The sequence below is a fragment of the Eptesicus fuscus genome, chromosome 24 (genome assembly GCF_027574615.1).
Source record: "Eptesicus fuscus isolate TK198812 chromosome 24, DD_ASM_mEF_20220401, whole genome shotgun sequence".
NCBI classification, from domain to species: domain Eukaryota; kingdom Metazoa; phylum Chordata; class Mammalia; order Chiroptera; family Vespertilionidae; genus Eptesicus; species Eptesicus fuscus.
Genome location: NC_072496.1, coordinates 9,556,515 through 9,575,850, shown reverse-complemented (window position 1 = coordinate 9,575,850; position 19,336 = coordinate 9,556,515). Strand labels below are relative to the sequence as shown.

Here is a 19,336-nt window from a genome sequence, read left to right as displayed (position 1 = left end):
ACGTTACGGGACAAACCTGACTTCTTCAACTATAAAATTCCAAGGAAATAAAGGGGGGAGTGGGTGATAGGGCGGAGACTTTATAAATCAAAGGGAGCTTAAGAGATAGATATCAATTATAATAGGAAGATTTCATTTGGATTCCAATTCAAACAATGTATAAGAGATTTTAAAATCAGGAAATTCTAATATTGTATGTACATATATACTGAGTGGCCAGATTATTATGATCTCTGAACACATAATAATCTGGCCACTCAGTGTACTTCTTGAGTACCTCATTTGTTTGATATCAAAGATACTATAAATCGTGCACCTGATCAGTTTTTCCCCTTTGCACTGACTGATAGAAAGCTCAGGGCAAATAGGTGGTTGATCTCCAACAAAAGTCTAGAATACTTTTGGTGCCCATTTGAGATACAAATACACTGAGTGGCCAGATTATTATGCGTTCAGAGATCATAATAACCTGGCCACTCTGTGTATATTCATATACATGAAGAAATTAATTGCAATTATTGCTTTCTTTTATAGATGTGATAATGATACTGTGGCTTCTTTTATTTTTTTTTAAAGAGGTTGCTATTTTTTATGGAAGCATATTAATATATTTCAGTTGAAATAATAGATGGGCTTCAGGGTTAGAGGAAGGAGTGGGTAAGGATATAAATGAATCAAGAGTGGCCACACATTGATAAATATCTAAGCCAGGGATGTACCCATTGAGTTTCTATTTTTCTCTATTTCTGCATGATGAAAATTTTAACAATAATATTGTTTAAAATGGCTTTTATCATCCTGACATCATAAGTGAAAATGCATCTTTTCAACTCATAAGACTGACAATATAAAGTCATTATAGGTTTTTCAAGTCTTACTGAGACTCTCAGTAATTTTTGAATGATGAGAACTGAAATTAAGTTACCCATGAAGTCTTCCTCTTCTGGGCCGTAGATACCCTGGACTATAACTTGATGTACAAAGATTACAGAAATCCCTATCTGAGCTTTATTGTCCTTAGAAAGGATAATGCATAGTTTTTATTCCATCTTTCTAATTAGTAATTTAAGCATATGTTCAGCATTTAACTCTAAATGTTTGCCTTTTCCCCAAGCTCAAAGACAGCTGTCCAAGATGTGAATGCCAGAAAACATTTAAATATCAACATCTGTTGAATTATGTTAATTTAGTGTAATATAATTGGGCATGAGGTGGAATTGATCAGAAGTATATGAAATAAACAAAAGTAAATTCCCAACAATACCTTGGTATACAAACAGATCACTACAGAGTGACGAAAACATGTTTCTAAAGAGAAAGGACAAGAAAAATACTGATCATAAAAAATTGATTCTTTTCAGAACATATTTCTAACTCCCTGGGACATTCTTTTGTGATTTTTAAGTTTAGTTTTAAATTGTCTCCTAATTGAGAGATAATGAAAATGAGCTAAACCAAGTGAAAATTAAAAGTTTAATATTTGAATTTTTTCAGTTATGAACTATAACATTAAAATGTCCTAATTACACTTTTGCGTTAAACTTTTTAGTTTGCAGGATGACTCTTGTTATATTATGAGCAGTTACACACCTCTGAGTCCAGGAGGTGACGTGTTCTATTTTTAAGTCGGAAGTGTCTACACTGTGGCGGATGAACTTATTAGATTTAGTCCGGGGACCTTCAGGTACAGCCCATCAGGTAGCAGCTGTTGCTTATTGAGTGGCCGATTTAAAATATTAATTTTTACAGGGATTCCTTTACTAATAGATTAAGATGCTTGTTGTTTGGGGGTATTTGGTACGCACGCACGCCCACTGGATGAACAGGGCCCCAGACGTCCCGTAATGAGGTTATACCCTGGCAGCGGCGGGGGCGCAAGCTGCTGCGCCCGGCCCTGCAGGTGCACCTCCTGGCATCCCAGGGGACCCATCTCGGGGCGTGAAAGGTGACCTCTGTGCCCACGCCCGTTTAATCACAGCACCAATTCGGAGCGTGCCAACCGCGGAACAGACACCTGTCCTAAAGGAGATGGGCTTCAGACGACAAATCTATGGCAGCTACAGGTCACGGGAACACCTTTCAGATGCTGACTATGTCCCATATTAGCGTCGATGGCCAAATGCAACTGCTGTTCTGGAGGGGCCCAGCTGTGCGGACGTTAGTCATTTGAAAAAGCCGAGTTCATCTGCCAGATCTCAGGAAAGTGCGCCTCCCCAGGGAGTGCTCCATTGCTCTTTCATTTACCACACTCCGGACACATGACATGTTTTCAAATGGCAAATCCCCCTTTTTCCGTATGGGCTATTCCTATCAAACGGAAGGCAACCTTGCAGAATTCTAATGGGCTAATAACTAATTTTATTTAGTGTAATCACAATGTAAAATAAGTCTATAATCATTAGTTTAAAGTTCCGGCAGGGGAGGTTAGAATTTCAGGATGCCAAACGGACAGCAGGCCTGAGAGCCGGCAATGGGAAGATATGCCCTTCTTACGACGATAATTTGGTCATATAGAGTAAAACAGATGAATTAAATGCCTTCGAAGCCATTTTATGTTGTATATGTGGTATGTTTCCAATTATTCTAGTCTAAGTACCTCTACACCTAGAGGCTATTCAAATTTTTTAAAAAATTAGAACACATGCAATTAAATGTGTTCCAATTAAAAAAATATGGAATGTATACATTCTAATTAGAGGGAGTATGTGACTTTCTATTTGTTCATTCATGCATACATATGGACAAATTAAAATAATTTAAAATATGCTTTCCTATCTGAAGGACTGGGTAAACTTTTTTAGAACAATGAAATTTAATGCTAATTTTAGGTCTGGAAAGAAACGATGATAAAGTATTAGAAGTTTTATTTTTAAAATTAGTATTTAAAAGCAGATTCAAGCAATTATTTTGGACATATAAACATAAAATACACAAAACATATAAAGTTGATGCTATATTTTTGCTTTAAAATATGGTGTTGAATCAGTTTTAGTACAACAAAGGAGGATTTGTTAAAAATTCTAAATTTATTAACACAGGATAGTTAACTTCTCATCTTAAATAATAGAAATAATGCAGCAATTACTTTTGTTGATGTACGTCTGTGAAAAGCATTCGTCCATGTCATTAACCAGCACTCTAATGAACAGTTATCCTCTCCCAATTTATTAGCAGCTGCTCAAAAATGTAGTAATTAATAGTTTCATTTATTTTTGGCAAAGCTGCAAAATGACAAATAGTTTTGTATCTGTTGCAAATTAGGTCTCCTTCCCAAATAACAGATGACTCTATGGGGAGCACTGAGCAAACTGAATCCGCCAGCATCTCTGGATCTTTGGAAGATCAAATAAAGAACAGCTGTAATTGTATTTGTTACATCTGCAACAGAATACAGTGATGTGTGTCATCATATGGAAATGAGGCGAGCTGTGTCAGTGTGAACAGAAATGTTCTTTCCAAACTGAGTGTGTGTGTGTGATTGTGTGTTTGTGTGTGTGTGTGTGTGTGTGTGTGTGAGTGATTGTCACTGTGAGAGTGTGTGTGAATGTGTTGAGTGAATGTGTTTGAGGGTGTGTGAATGTATGTGTAAGTGTGTGTGAATGTGACGGCATTTGTTTTGATTCTCTGATGAAATCTATTGTCATTTAAAAAATTTTAGAAGACTTTTCACTATTAATCAGACATGATGACGGCAAAGAAAAGTATATTTATAAGAAATTATAGCACACATAATTCCAGGGATTATCAACTCTTTTCACACTAAGTTGATGAAAAATGTAATACTCGTAAGATCAAAGTAAAATGAATTAATACAGGTTTCTAAAAGGCATTTTAAAATGTTTAGTAGAAGTTAATAATAATGGCAATAAAAATGTAAAAATGTTTTTATTTGATTTCAAATTATGTATCAGGCTACTAAGATGATTTAGCCTCTGATGCTTCACAATGGTAAATGGCAAAAATCATGTAAGTAAGGAAAAAGGGCAAATTTCCCCCCCAAAGAAATACACCCCAAAAACAAAACCCAACACCAAAGGAAAGGCCCTAACGTAATCTAAGTAATTCAGCACAATTGCTGTGAACTATCAGTCTTTTTGTATGGATTCTTAGAACAATACAGGCTAGTGATTAGGAACTAAACATTAAAATGTGTTACGAACAATACACCACTTAGTATTGGGCATCGCTTGGTACATGTGGTGCTGACTTTCAATTGGGGAAGGCCACACTGAACGTTCTGGTCTAAGCAAAGGTTATGACCTGAGACACGAGGTGAAATTATTTAATTGTAGTTTCTAATGAGGTGAAGGCAGAGCAAAAGGATCTGATATTCCTTGGGATAAATATATTGGTTTTATGTTGACTGTCCCGGATGTCCAACTTCTGTTTGCTGTTGAAGCATTAGGTCTGTAAGAAAGAATTGACATTTTGCTTCGGCAGGTATCTAATGGGTTCTCAGTTGGATTAGCTTGTACAACATGGTACTTGAAAGCAATGGTGCCTATGTGGGGATCTGAACATAGTGGCTAACACACGAGCCATGGGGAGCCGTGGGATGCACTGGTGGCTGCTGAGGTCTGTTACCGCGTTCTGCTCAGGATTATGACAGCCATTTTTATCTAAATGAAAAGTAAGTCTTCAGAATCACCACATGTAAACTTTGAAGCTATAGCACCTAAAGCAATAAACGGGCAAATTCTTTGCATTAAAGAAAAAAAAAAAAAAGAACATCGACTCAGTAATAGAAAATGAGCAAGAACCTAGAAGCACTTTTTTTAAAAGAATATATTTTCTATGTACCTGGTTACATATTATAAGAATAAATAAGTATGTTGCTTCCTCATGGGGCCTAAGTACCATTTACATTTTTGGAAACAAGTTAACTCTCCTTTTGAAAATTAAAAAGGAAATAATTATTCTAAACCCCGAACTAACATTCATTAATTATGGGAGAAAGAAATTTTTCCTTTCTTTTAAAATCTTAGTCTTTGTTTTTCATCACCTTTTAAAAACAAACCCAAAATGGCATCTTTCTATTCATGGCATTTTAGTAATCCTAAAATATATTCTTACAAACAACCCATAAAATATTTTAAGTCGGCTCTTTAGAACCGAAGACAAGCCGACCCCCCTCACCACGGGCATGTCACTAGCACAGGGACAAGGGCAGGCGCGTCAGAGATCAGAGCGAGCAGTGGTTTCAAACTGCCTACCTGCTGGCCGTCTTCACAGAGCAGTTTTTCTTGTGTCCTCTCTCGGCTCGGTTGTCTCTCAGAAGCTGATGCTGTCCAAAGAGTTAAGACAAAGTTGTAGACACAGAAACGTGTTCATCATATTATTCTGTGAGCAGAGAAGTGTTCTCATTCAAAGGGAACCCTTCCTTCACTTGCATCGCTTTTTTCCCTCCTGACTTCTCACAAACAGAGACAACTCTGCGGCTGGAGATGCCACTGAGACCCTTGCAAAAATGTCTGTCAGAGCTGGCGATCTGGGGCTTCCCTGAGGGCCCGGAGCCGGAGGTCTAGGACTCAGTTCCAACCCCATTCTGGGGCGGTCCTGGTGGGAGTCAGGGAACCTCTGCCCACGGCCTCCACCACTGCACCAACTCGGACCTTTCTGAGGCTTTGCCACCTAGGCTGACATCAGTGACATATCATCGTCTCTGTATGTATTGGCCTAACAAGGAAATACAGTGAAAACATTGTGTTTTCAAAGACATTATTGGCTTTAAAACAGATAACTAGAAGGAATATATACTTGATTGCCATCTCAGAATGCCTCACCGTCCACTACCCTCTCACACTTACTTTAACTATTTGAAAAGAAGCAAAAGAAGTCAATTCTCTTTACTGTGGCTTCACTCAGACTGTAGCTGATTTATGCGGAAAATGATTATACAGCTAAAGGGAAGCTGTAACCCTGTTAGAAACCAACAGCAACAGAAATCTTCAGAGAAATAACACAGGGCAGAGCTGGGTTCCCACGCCTGCTGTGCCTGTCACACACACGTCTCCGGGTGGCAGTGACAGGCCTACCACTTCCAGGCTGTGTTGACCTCAGGCAGAGGACTTCACCTCTCTAAGTCCCAGTCTCCATCTACAAAACGGAGATAACAGTAATATCTACCTGGAGGGCTGCTCTGTTCAATAAGATAAACCACGTGAGACCCGTAGCTCTATGACCATGAGACGGGCTGAGAAAATGGTTCAAATGCGACAATTACGATGATCATTAATGAGCCTGCTTGTCAGTGGGCATTGTCTGACCAGCGTCAATGACTTTTAATGAAAGAACTGAAAGAACTGCTTTGAACTGTCACACAGCATCATTCAGAATCCGTTATTAGCAGCATTTGGTCGTCTTGGAGAAGGTATGGATCTTAATTAGATCACCAAGAGTACGGTTAGAGCTTTCCTTCTTTCGGGGGTGTCTTCACTAAATAAGTACATATTAAATTTCTCTTAAATATCGACTTCTTTCCAGCCCACAACCACCAGCCTGGTCCAGACACCGTTTCCTCTCCCTGGTAACAGCCTCCCACGCGCCTCCCTGCCCCCAGCTCATCCATCCTCCCCCTGCAGCCAGGAATTCTAAACTTACGTCTGATTCCAGCCTTTCTCTCCAGATAAGCCCCACATTCTTGTACAAGGCATTCGAGACCCTTCACGATTCAATTACATTCCTAGATTCGTCATTTATTACACTTCCTCCTCCCCCAACCTCACCCCCTTACTTCTGCAATATATATCCCAGCCACACTGAACATTTTAGTTTGGGGAGCGGGTCACATTCTTGCTCCCCGTTGGCCCTTTGCTTCCGTTATTCGATCTGCCTGCACAGCCAGGTCCAGACATGTGTCTGGATTCTTTTTATTCCTCAATATATATTCATTGAATGAATAAATAAATGAGATAAAGAAGTAGGGAGGGAGATCCTGTATCTGATATGAAGCTGAAGCCAAATCTCATCATTTACTACTTAGAGAAAAGAGCAACCATTTATCTTAAGTCCATTAATCTGAAAGTGTTTCCATTTAGAAACACTTCGTACCATGGAAACGAAATTGTTTCTGAAGATTAAAAAAAAAAGTTAATTACTTTGGCATTTCTAAGTCTAGTGTCTTTTAAAAAATGTATGTATATATATACAAACCAACATTTGTGACACAGATAGCTAGAGGTCGCGTGATGGAATCTCTCCCTCCACCTTAAATTAATGGTAGTAGTTAACTTTCCTAATTTTAAGATAAAAGGTATATGAACTCTATACTTGAGGTTTGTGTTAAAACAGTTCAAACAAAGAACTCAAAATCCCTAACACAATATTCTGAGAGAAGAAGAGAATTTTATAGTTTAGTTTTTTAAAAAAATGTGACTACAATGACCAAAATAAATATTGTGCTTTGGCTATAGGGTTGGCTAGTGCTCAGAGGAACCACCTTGGGGAGCTTAAATGAAACAGCACCTCTATGAACTCCAACATTAGGGCTCCTTCTATTAGATTCATATGGGGATTTCTTTCCTTCCTCACATGTATGGTTTCCATGGGCTTTACATATAAAAAGGGACAAATATTGGAATTATTTAATACATTGCACCTGTATTAGACTCTCTCAAAACTCTCTCACTTTATCACTAAACTCTCTCTATCACTAAAATTATAAATCTGGGTGTGACTCTGCAAATTTACAATCAAACTCAGGTAAAAAATATAGACTTGGATCTTTGGGTCATGAATTTAACAAATTAAGATGGAACTTATATCTTTTAAGGGGCAAAGGTGAAAAAATTAACCCAGAGTATTGCCAGAATGTAAAGAAAGCATGTATTTGTATTTGAAAAAGCCCCAGCAGGCGTATGCCATGCCCCACAGAATGAAAAGGGGGCGGGGTGGGGGGTGTTCCGGTCATGACTTCAGGATCAGAGACAAGAATCCTTGAGCTCTGCTCTGGTGAGCACACTTAGGCAGTGCATTCGGCCATGAGAAACTTCTCCTTCTTCTTCCTGGTAATTGTCTTGTTTCCTTGAACACCTATCCGTGTCACAAGTGAGGTCCCTTTTCAGGTTCTGACTCAACAGTGTCAACTCTGATTACGAACAGAATTTCTGAATATGGTGCGAAGTGCTTCTTACCTTCCAACTTTCAGATTGCTGGACTTAGGCCAAACGGAGACACAAGCTCCTTATTAGTGACCTGCAGGTGTATATTGAAAAAGGACTCACATAAGAATTACATTAAAATTCATAAGCACAAAGCCTAGTACAATGTGAGGTTCACAAAAGGGACACAATTTTATTTATTTTTAAAATATTTATTGATTTCAGAGAGGAGGGAAGAGGGAGTGAGAGATAGAATCAGTGATAAAGAATCATCCATCCATTGGCTGGGGATTGAGCCTGCAACCTGGGCATGTGCCATGACTGGGAATCGAACCGTGACCTCCTGGTTCATAGGTCAACTCTCAACCCCTGAGCCACACCGGCTGGGCAATCAACACAATTTTAAAAGTTGTTGCATGAAACCAGGAAGAGACATGTTCCTTGTGGATCATGGTTGTTACTCTTATAGACTTATAGACAGGGGGTGAGGAGTTGCTGTGGTTACTCAGGATATCTTTACAAGATTCTTAAAAGAGTCAAATCCCTAACAGGAAAGGAAGAAGCCAAGAGCAGAATTCTTACTCCACTGCAAACCTCTCTTTACTACCTGATATTCAGAATGCATTCAAGCTTGTGTGTGTGGGGGGGGGTGTTATATTGGCAGCCACTCATCAGGGAACTCCTCAAATGTCTGCGAAATAACTTCAGGCCTCCTCATAGCCAGCATCTCAGTGTCCTGAGCCTTAAACAGGAGAACTAAGCAACTTCTAAACTGTGCTCTCTGCCTCAGTAAGCTGCATGTTCCCCTCTGTGGCCCGTGGAGGGCGTACAGCGCCCTCTGTGGTTTTCCCAAGCATCTCTCATCATACTGTGGTCACTGTTTCCTGGCCAGGACAGTAATGTTTCCAATTATCATTGCCAAGCCCAGCCCCTCTACCCACCTCCCTACTACTTACCAACCCCTCAGGAGAAATGATCTCCGTGGATTTGGGGTTTATCATTCCCATGTACTCCTTACATATCATATTTTTGACCCACTTAAATAATAAATTTATCAAGAATAACGGGACAACAAACAAACAAAAAAACGCTTGGCCAGGATGCCAAGTCTAAGATACCTATGCTTTATAAAACTGTAAGCCCTAAATTACTTAGCGTGCTGCAAAGAACTAACTTTATGTATAAAGTTAACTAAAGGGAACGTCAAGTTCTGGCTAAGTCAACTGATCACTGTACTGCCACGTGGATGAATAAGAGATTAAATAAAACACATCTAGAAATATCACGTGTAGGAAACCATTGCCACCTTCTAAAGGGTGAAGACAAAAATATCCTCTTGCTGGCTGATCTCATTTAAATAACCTCAAATTGCTTAAACATATGTACTATTTGGTGCCTTAACTTTGCAAAAAACACAAAGATGAATCCCAGAGTCTGTTCACGGAGGACACAGGTTTGACTGTGGCAGGTGGCAGTGGGGGAACTCAGAGCTCACTGAGGCTCATTCATGCGACCTGTGTATTAATCGAGGACAGAATTAATTCCTCCTAAGATGAGATTTGTATTTTTTTTCTCATAAAGCTGATCTACCGCCCTGAAGGGAAACAGTTAAGTATTTGAAGGAGACTAAGCAGCTTCCTTTGGATTGGAATGGTTCTTACCTGGCCGTGCTCGGTCCTGGCCCCGGGGCTGAACCAGTGGCTGGGGAGGAGAGAGGAGAGGGGTTAGCAGGAACCTGACCCAAGCGCATGGTCCCCCGCGATCAGGCTGCAGGCTGTGAGAAATGTATGCGCTGCCAGCCACGGCGCCTGAAATAGGCTTTATTCTAATGGATAGTTCATGTAATTCTAGACTTACAGCAATTTGGACAGAAATGTAAGAGTGCTCACAACCCAGTAATTTTCAATTTAATAAGCAAACTCAGTTAGAATTAAATTTCCATTTAATTATGTTAACATAAACTGCTGGGACTGTATTCATTTTATGAATCGATTCTGGTTGTAAAATCTACAAATGCTGTCATTTACCACAACTTAATTATGGCATCATTACAACAAATGATGACCTCTGGATTGGTGGGAGTCTTAAAAAACATTAAAAAATAAAGAATCTGACATCACCCGGCTATGCTCCACAAAGCCCTTGATGTGGATTTGGGGGCATCAGCTGAACGTACCTGAACCCATTCATTCCACGCTCATGACACCACCGACCAGGAAATGTTAGCTGTGCACTGGCTACCAGGCTCATGGTCACACATGGGTTATCTCATTCCAACCCCACCACCTTCCGTGGTCTTCAAGCTTGGTCCCCCCGTGGTATAGGGCCAGTGTGGGCATGTCCAGTGTGAGCATGTACAGGGCCAGTGTGGGCAATAGTTGTTTAAATACTAATTTTCTTCCCCTCCCCACTGTGCACAGTGAACAGAGTAAGATGCAAACTTTCATTCAGGGAATTTTCATCCCTAAATGTCTTCGGAGACTCCAAAGCCAGTGGGTAATATTTATCAGTCACCCCCACCGGAAGGTGGAGCATCCTACAAATATGAAATAGATGCTGAAGACATGTGTTTCTTTAACTGACTTCCGGTGGAGGACAGTGTTTGACGTAGAACAGTCACATTATGTATGAAGTGGGGATGTGATGTCACTGCGATTGCCTCAGAGAAGCAGTGAACACACTGAGGAGAGTGGCGCTTCTGAAAAGACTCGAAAAGTGAAATGCACTATCCAAATAAAGCATCATCATCATTATCTTGAAATGTTTATACCTCGCTTAATAACCGTTCTGCATTTTACATAAGTATTCTGTGAAAATGGCTTCTATGAGAAAGGACTGTTATTACCCTTATTCCATAACTAAAAATTAAGACATATGCAAGCCAAATGACTCACCCAAGGGAATCACAGTAAATCAGAGGAGGAACTGATCCAGTTTATCGATGTATCGCAACATAAAGTTCAAGCCACTCTCACTACCTAGCAGTAGATGCTAAATTTTAAAGTGTAGCAATATTCCCAATGAACATAACCTATGATCCAGGCAAATCTGGCTTTAAGAAAACTCCATATTTACACAAAAGGTAAAATAAAGGGTATTTGCTTTATAAAGGAATTCATCATAGGATTATAAGTAGATATCCATGTGCATTTAAAGTAAGTGTCATTGTACATACAGTTCCTCAGGTAAATATCCCAAACCTTACAGTGAAACGTCTTAAAATGAAATACACAATGTCCTGTTTTACATTCACACTTTCGTGTCTCCATTCACTCCTGTCTGCCCGGCACTGTGCCATGGGTAACAGGTGAGAGGTACAGCACCTGTCTGCCCTCAGAGTTTTCACAGTCGTTACCAAAGGCATCTATGGTTTAAAAAACTTTAAATCTACTCGATAGTTTTTGGGTTTATATCAGAACAGAAAATTAAGGATAAAATGTACCAGTCTTTTGGTTGTCATTCTGAGATAATAAATGCTTTACTCTGCTTCCCCTCCCCCCTTCCGTTCAAGGGATAATAGAAAGGTCTTATCTATACTCTTTTGAGTAATATGCTAATTAGACCGGGAGACCTTTGGATGTCCTTCCGGACAAAGCCGGGGTCTTGGCCGGCCTGGAAACCGCCCCCAAACAGCCCTCAGCCCCTCACCCAGGCCGGCCATGCCCCACCCCAGAGGGGACCCTCACCCCCATGGGGGCATGGCCAGCCTGAAAACGGCCCTCAGCCCCTCACCCAGGCTGGCCATGCCCCCCAGAGGAGACCCCCAGCCCCGATGGGGCTGTGGCTGGCCTGCAAACGGCTACAGCCCCTCACCCAGGCTGGCCCTGCCCCCCAAAGGACCCCCCACCCTGATCCAGGACCCCCTTCAGGGCAGACCAGCTGGCTCCCACCCATGTACCAGGACTCTATTCTATACTAATAAAGGGGTGATATGCTAATTAGATCTGGAGAACTTCCGGACAAAGCCATGGTGACAGGGCTGAGGCAGAGGCGGTTAGGGGTGATCTTGGAATCGGGCCTAAACTGGCAGTCTGACATCCCCTGAGGGGTCCCAGATTGGAGAGGGTGCAGGCTGGGCTGAGGAATACCACCCCCACCCCGTGCACAAATTTCGTGCACCGGGCCACTACTCCTATATAATCCTATATAATAAAAGCCTAAGATGCTGTCTGGTCATCCATTCAACCAATCAAAGCATAATATGCTAATGATAGGCTAAGGCTGCTCAACCCCTTGCTATGACATGCACTGATCACCAGGGGGCAGACAATCGACCAGTCAACCAATTGCTATGACATGCACTGACCACCAGGGGGCAGATGCTCCAACTGATTGGTTAGCTTGATGCTGGAGTCTGGCTGATTGGGACTGAGCAGGATGGGTTCGTCACGCCCTAGAGCCCTCCCGCGGTCCCTTCCCAGCTGGCCAACCTCCTGCTTCCCTCCCTGGCCCCGAACATGCACCGGTGGGGTCCCTCGGCCTGGCCTGTGCCCTCTTGCAATCCGGGCCAAGGGACTCCCCTCCCTCCCCCCGAGTGCACGAATTTCATGCACCAAGCCTATAGTAGAATCATAAAAATGAAGGAAATAAGCTATTAAAATGAATAGCTATATAAAATTATATCTATATAAATAACATTTTACATCACATAAATTATACTTATATTAATCTATATAAAATAAGCTATACTTGAACTATAAATTTTATATTTATTAAAGAATGGATTTAAAAAATAGAATCCAATGGGTCCTAATATGATTAGCTGCCAGAAAAAATTCAATAATTAATTCATATCATTCCATACTTTATGGCCTTTCTCAAGTTCAACCAACTCCGCAGGAGACATATGGGACTGAGCCAAAGTATATAATGTATTTAAGCTCTTCCAACAAAGATGTATTTAGAAATAGAATTAGCACCTCGAAATTTACCCAATAATTCATCCAAGTCAAAGCTCAATTACTTAATTTTTTGAATTATGTAGTGAATGAGTCTCTTCCTTTTGTTGCTAAATGGAAATACATTACGGTCCCTCGCAGCTGATGCTGGACAGGAGCAGAGAGTGGAGAAGTCAGGAGAAAAAGTCACTTAGTCCTCATGTTAGCAATTCAGACAGGATGAAGGAGAAGAGCTTGATGCTACTTCATGTAACAGAATTTAAATGTTTCCAGATAACATGTGAATTTCCAATTCCACCACAAATAAAAGAAGGACTGTACCAAAAACCTTTATTTAAATTTCTCCATGGGACGCATTGAAATGGTTGTTGCTCCCCTGGCATGGGTATATGATATTGACTCTTTCTTAAGATAGAACCAAATTAAACCACCTTCACCAGCAAATGGCTACCAATTTTCACAAAGAAATACGCAGAACACCCCCAAGGAGATTACACAGGTCAACGGGCACTCACTCGTGGTGGTGAGAATCCGGGGAGAAGTGAACCATCCTCTTGTTACTGACTGGCCCCGGAGTGGTCCCCTGCAAGGAGAATTCAAACGGGAAACAGTCACAGGTGCGTTTCTAGAAAGACAGAGACGGATAGAGGTGCACCTGAGGACATCCGCTCTAGAGTGGACAATCTGATATTAAGTCTCAACATCTAAACAAAATCTCCCAGACCAATGTCTTTGTCATTAATTCCTAAATATAAAACTTTCTAAAGCTTTCCCACAAAGTTAGAAATTATCTGTGTATTTACACACAACAAAATGTAATTGCGCCTAAAAGAACAATGTTTTATTTACAAATCAGATGAAGAATGAAAGGTTCAAAAGCATTTTCATAATGAAACCTACACCCATGGAAAAAGAAATGCACAACTCTCCTGTCTGACAGAGGCTCTCAAAGAGAACATCAGCAACACCATGCAAGAATGAACCCACCATGACAATCAGCAGGACAGAAACTTACATCAGAAGGCCTTGCTATACTCCGTGGTAATAAAAATGTAATACCCCTGTAACTACAGCAGTGCCATTTAGAGTATAGACTTAAAAAAAGGCATGCTGAGGGGGGAAAAAACCCAAACTAACATTTTCAAATATGTACTACTTCTTGGATCACTTGGGTAACAAGGATGCCAGCGTACAGTTGGCCATCCCAAGAAATGCAAATATTGCAAACGTGCTCGGTCCAGGACACTAACAACCCTGAGGTCTGAGCACCACCGGTCAACACGTGGCTCCTCTCCAGGGCTCCATCCCGCATTCGTCTCCAAATGCGGTTTTCACGCTCCTCCAGAGGGTATCCCTGGGCTGCAGTAATCCATTCTCCGCACTGTGGCTGCCAGAAAAGCCGGCCGGGCCCATGTCATGCTTTGTTAAGGGTTCATGATCACATTATCTCCTGGTGGACCTGACACTTTTATTCAGTTTACAGTGTGTTCTATGTACAGGCAACTTATTTCCTTTGCCAGGGCTGCTGACAACCTTTTCCACACTGTATTAATCTTGTTTACTGACTTTATCTTGGTACAAATATCAGAAAACTGAACTTTTTATCTCAGAGAAAGAATAAACAGCGTGTTGACAGAAGCAAAAACTATTTTCGGGGCTAAAATTGCTTGTTTACCTGAAGCTATACGTATGGAAAAAAATGTTTAGAGTCCTGCACGGGCTTGAAATACATAATCTGAAATTTAATAAATGGAGAAATTTCACATGCACCCATGTGATAAACTGCCTGATGGAAACAATGCAACTGAACACAATAAAACAGAATCTATAACTAATTTACCCCCACGATACAAATGTAAGCTTTCAACCTGATCAGAAATAATCAGAGTATGTATTTCTCAGAAATCAGACTTATATATAAAGCATAAGTTCAATCCAATTGCTGCAAGTAACTCACAAAAGATTTATAGTTGCCAATGTGGATATTTAAATGACTTTGCCTAGTAATACATGGTCTTAAAAAAAAAAAAATGGAAGTAAATATCCTGTACTATTATTTCAAGCCAATTTTTGTTTTACTTTTAAAGATGTGCAAACAGGTACAGTTTCAATTTTTTTAAGTGAAATTAAGCAACAGTGAAATCCATGCATGATGCTTTTCTCAGGGTCAATGTCACTGGCCGGCCTCAGGAGTACAGAGTTCTTACAATGGGAACCTTGTGCCACTTCAGTCACGAGACGCCCTTTCTGAAAAACTGACAAATGACTTTAATAGAGATTTCAGCTTGTGGGAAGTAGCACTATGCTGGAGTGCCAGTACATTTTAAACTTGAAAGCATGTATTTACGGTGATGGCTTATTAGTGGATATTTCACAGTATTAGAAAATGTCAAGAAACATTCGTACAGAATTCTTTCTAAAAATTTACAATTGAGGGTAGGAGAATAATCTTTATAAAAATACAATGCAGCCATTTTTAAACATCAGATATAAGTGTTCACTTCTAGCAAACAATCAAGTATGGTCATTATTTTATTTTCCCAAAAATATGCCCTCCAGTTATTCCAGAAATGTCTCAGAAAGAAATCACAAATTATAAAAATCGTATCTCTTTAAATAGCCAATACAATATTCACATGTAAATATTTCATTACCAATATTCACATGCTAAAGTTTATCTGCTAGAAAACGTAGCTTTCATCCCACAAGATTAGGTAGGGAACAGGTAGTCTGTCCGTGAGAAAGAGTCTCTCCAAAATCCAATTCTTGTTATTTGTTAAAACACTGGAGACGATCATTTATATAATTAGCTAATATTTACTGATGATAATCTTAGACATCACACAGTGTGCCCTGAATTCTTACGATTCATTTGTTAAATATTACTACATCAATAGTGACTACAATGCTAAATAAAGTAGGTATATTTCTTTTCATTACCTATGTTTATTACACAAATTATTAAATAGGAAAAAACATACTCAAAGCTAGAAAGGAATGGATGGTCTCTAGATAACATTTAGTTCAACTTCCAGCCTTTATAGATGGTGAAATAAACTGTAATGCTAAAAGACCATCTGGGTCTTAGTTTTTGCTATTGTTATTTACAATCAAGTTATCAACCTTAGAAAGTGGGAATGTAGTAATGATAGATGAAAATTTAATAACAGTACCATCAAAATTCATAAAGTCCCTAAGTACCAATGTGGGAAATTTAGCTATATGATATAAAAACTTTTTTTTCAATTTTATTAGACATTAAAAGCAATTTCTTACTCTTTCTAGCACTAAATTATTAACACCAATTTCAGGATTTTCCTCAAAAGATAAACAGAACAGTTGCCTTTATCTCATTTCCCCTTTATAATTATTGAATCCACTGCATCCCATCCCATTCTTCTACAATTAGATAGTCGAATATCTGACTTCCCAAATCGGGCAACTGAACCACAACAGTCTTCTAGAATTAGTAAAAAGCTTCTTCAATATGGGGTTACTCCGCTCATATTCTTCTTCAATATGGGTATAGTCCACTCATATTCTTCCTCAATATGGGTATACTCCACTCATTCTTCTTCAATATGGGGATACTCCACTCACATTCTTCACTATGGGTGATTCTCTATTCATATTCTTCTTCAATATGGGGGATATTCCACTCAGATTCTTTTTTAATATGGGGGCTACTATACTCATATTCTTCTTCAATATGGGGATATTCCACTCATATTCTTCTTCAATATGGGGATACTCCACTTATATTCTTATTCAATATGGGGAATACTCATATTCTTCAATATGGGGATACTCCACTCATATTCTTCTTCAATATGGGGAATACTCTACTCATATTCTTCAATATGGGGATATTCCACTCATATTCATCTTCAATATGGGGGATACTCTACTCATATTCTCAACAATTAAGATTCCTTCTGTAAACTAAGGAAGTGCTATGTCTTCATATATTTGCCAGAAGCCATCATCCTTTCATCTCTTCAACTCTGCTCTCGTTTCCGGTTACATTTCATCCTGCTTCGGTGCCCACGCTGATAAACACTTGGGCGGCAGCTGCCCCTCAGGAGGGAGCTTTCAGTTTTGAGAGGCCTGGGCCTCCCGCCTGGAGGGAGAAGGCCCGAGCCCTGCCAGGTTGTCAAGCCCCACAGTCCCGGCTCCTGGGAAGACCATTATTCATTTGACTCCATTCCTTTGAAGAGAGAAACCAGCCTTGAAAGTTTAGCAGGCTCTGCAATGAAGGCCCCCTGGTGCCTTCGACAAACGTGTCAGTCAAACGCAAGTGACAGATATTAAAGAAACAACTCAAAGGAAACAGGCTTAAAAATAGGACTTTCAACCCAGGGCTGGGAGCAAGGGGAGGAGAGAGGAGGTGGAGGAACTGGGAGTTGCTCGGCTGTCTGCACATAGATCGCCATTAAGGCCTGAGAAGGTAATTGGATAAATATTTTGCAGTAAATGATGTTAATTAATAAATGTTAAAATGAAGGCATGAAGTAATTACCTTTTTAAACCCCATACACAAGTAGAAAGATTTCACTAAAGTATTTCAAATGAGGGCCCCTGAGTTTTATAAGTTGGTGAAAAGGTTCTGATATGAGGTAGCTGGGAGAATGAATAAAATATTTCACATGTCATCTGTTCTCACATATAACACTGCAGAATGGTCACAATTGACAACAGGCACAATCTCTGTGGGGATGGAAAACGCTCAAGAAAATAACAGTAGAATTCCCTTTAAAGCAACATACAAAAATGTAAAAATTTTCCTTTAGAATTACTGTTAAGGTAAATGCAAAAAAAATCAACAACTCAGGTAGCCTAAAGGGCTCTCACGTATGAGATTACAGGGAAACGAAGCAGTTATCTGATGTAGGGGGGACAAGGAGACAGAACCCCTCCGAGCAGGGAGCTGCATGCACCCTCTCTCCCGGCTCAATCCATCTGAACCAGCTCGCCAAACCCAACTCTCTGCTGTCCACATGACAGGTTTCCCATTCCAGAGCCATCCAGAGCTCTGTGCTGGGAGTAAAATTAACACTAGCGAGAAATGCACGCAAAGCACTCTCTAGTCCGATCCTTGCTTCCCAACGCAATTCTTCTCTCTACTCTAGCTCCTTAGGCAGTAACTCTCCTTGTTCAAAAGCCAAAACGGCTCCACTTGGTACAATTCAGCAGGTACTTACTAGTTACCTACTGTGTGAATAAAATTACGTTTTAATTTACTACATAACAAGTAGTATATGGTAATAGGGGTCATCTTAGTTACACTGTTACATTGAACTAATCTTTCTTTTTAAAAAGCTGTTTTTCCTTGATTTCAGAGAGAAGAAAGGAGAGAGAGAGAGAGAGATAGAAACATCCATAATGAGAGAGAATCATTGATCGGTTGCCTCCTGCACGCCCCCCAATGGGGGTCGAGCCTAAAACCTGGGCATGTGCCCTGACCAGGAATCGAATGGTGACCTCCTGGTTCATAGGTTGATGCTCAACCACTGAGCCACACCAGCCGGGCTTAAACTTTTTGATGTCATGATAAAGTTTTACATTAAGGAACCCCTCTAATTCCAAGGTATTTTTTTAAGAATAAAATATCAGTAAATAATTCATGTAGAAATTCATACTTTGACTCCTTTGTCTAGATCTCTATTAAAGGAAAATGTGGGTTTAGACAGTGCACCAGGGACAATCCCCCTCACCAACTTCAAGAGACTGTCCTAGGTGCCTGCAGCCTGATGGTGTGTGTGTGAGATGCAGGGCGTCACTGTAGTCCTCACTTACCAGGAGTTCTTAGCATCAGACAGCGTCCTCCTAGAAGGAATATTCCAGAAGGAAGATGATCATTTCTGAGAACAACTGAATTTCCTGAGATTCCTATAACGGTCCTACTACATGACTAAATTTATACACTGTAAGTTGGTTTTCCAACCAAGAAAATGCCTCAGTGTTTGGAATTTTCTAAAATCGAATAACATTACAGAAAAGTATACAAAGTTTCCATCATCATTCATATTTTTTAATATACCAATATTGACCAGCAATCTTGCTCTTATCAGCAGAGCTCACACTGGTAAGACTTTGAGGGGAAAAACCTCTTCTTAGGATCTATGTGGCATCTTATATTCATGGCCTGCATGTTATCTAAATTATGCTGAAGTGGATATAAATAACACAGGAGGTGAATCTGATGATTTTTAACCTGGGTCAAGGTTAAGGACTCCAAATTGTGCAGTTATATGTTCATTAAGCAATTTTCAATCCTCCTTGGAGGGGTGTAAGCATAAATGAACCAACAACGAAAAGTGTGATAATGACCACTATGGC

General features: G+C 40.1%; 1 protein-coding gene and 1 long non-coding RNA gene across 2 annotated transcripts in view; one reads left to right on the top strand and one right to left on the bottom strand.

Annotated features, from left to right (window-relative positions):
• The window catches only part of LOC129148270 (uncharacterized), an 82,145-nt gene extending 78,797 nt beyond the window's left edge, over positions 1–3,348 (top strand). Inside the window, exon 4 of the long non-coding RNA XR_008555331.1 lies at positions 3,262–3,348. This is a non-coding gene — a long non-coding RNA (uncharacterized LOC129148270). The remainder of the gene's footprint in view (positions 1–3,261) is intronic.
• The window catches only part of GPATCH2 (G-patch domain containing 2), an 86,298-nt gene that overhangs the window by 18,705 nt on the left and 48,257 nt on the right, over positions 1–19,336 (bottom strand). The window contains exons 6-8 of the mRNA XM_008149826.3: positions 13,513–13,580; positions 9,761–9,800; positions 5,214–5,284 (exon numbers count right to left, since the gene is read on the bottom strand). Coding sequence (XP_008148048.2) covers positions 5,214–5,284; positions 9,761–9,800; positions 13,513–13,580 — 179 coding nt within the window. The remainder of the gene's footprint in view (positions 1–5,213; positions 5,285–9,760; positions 9,801–13,512; positions 13,581–19,336) is intronic.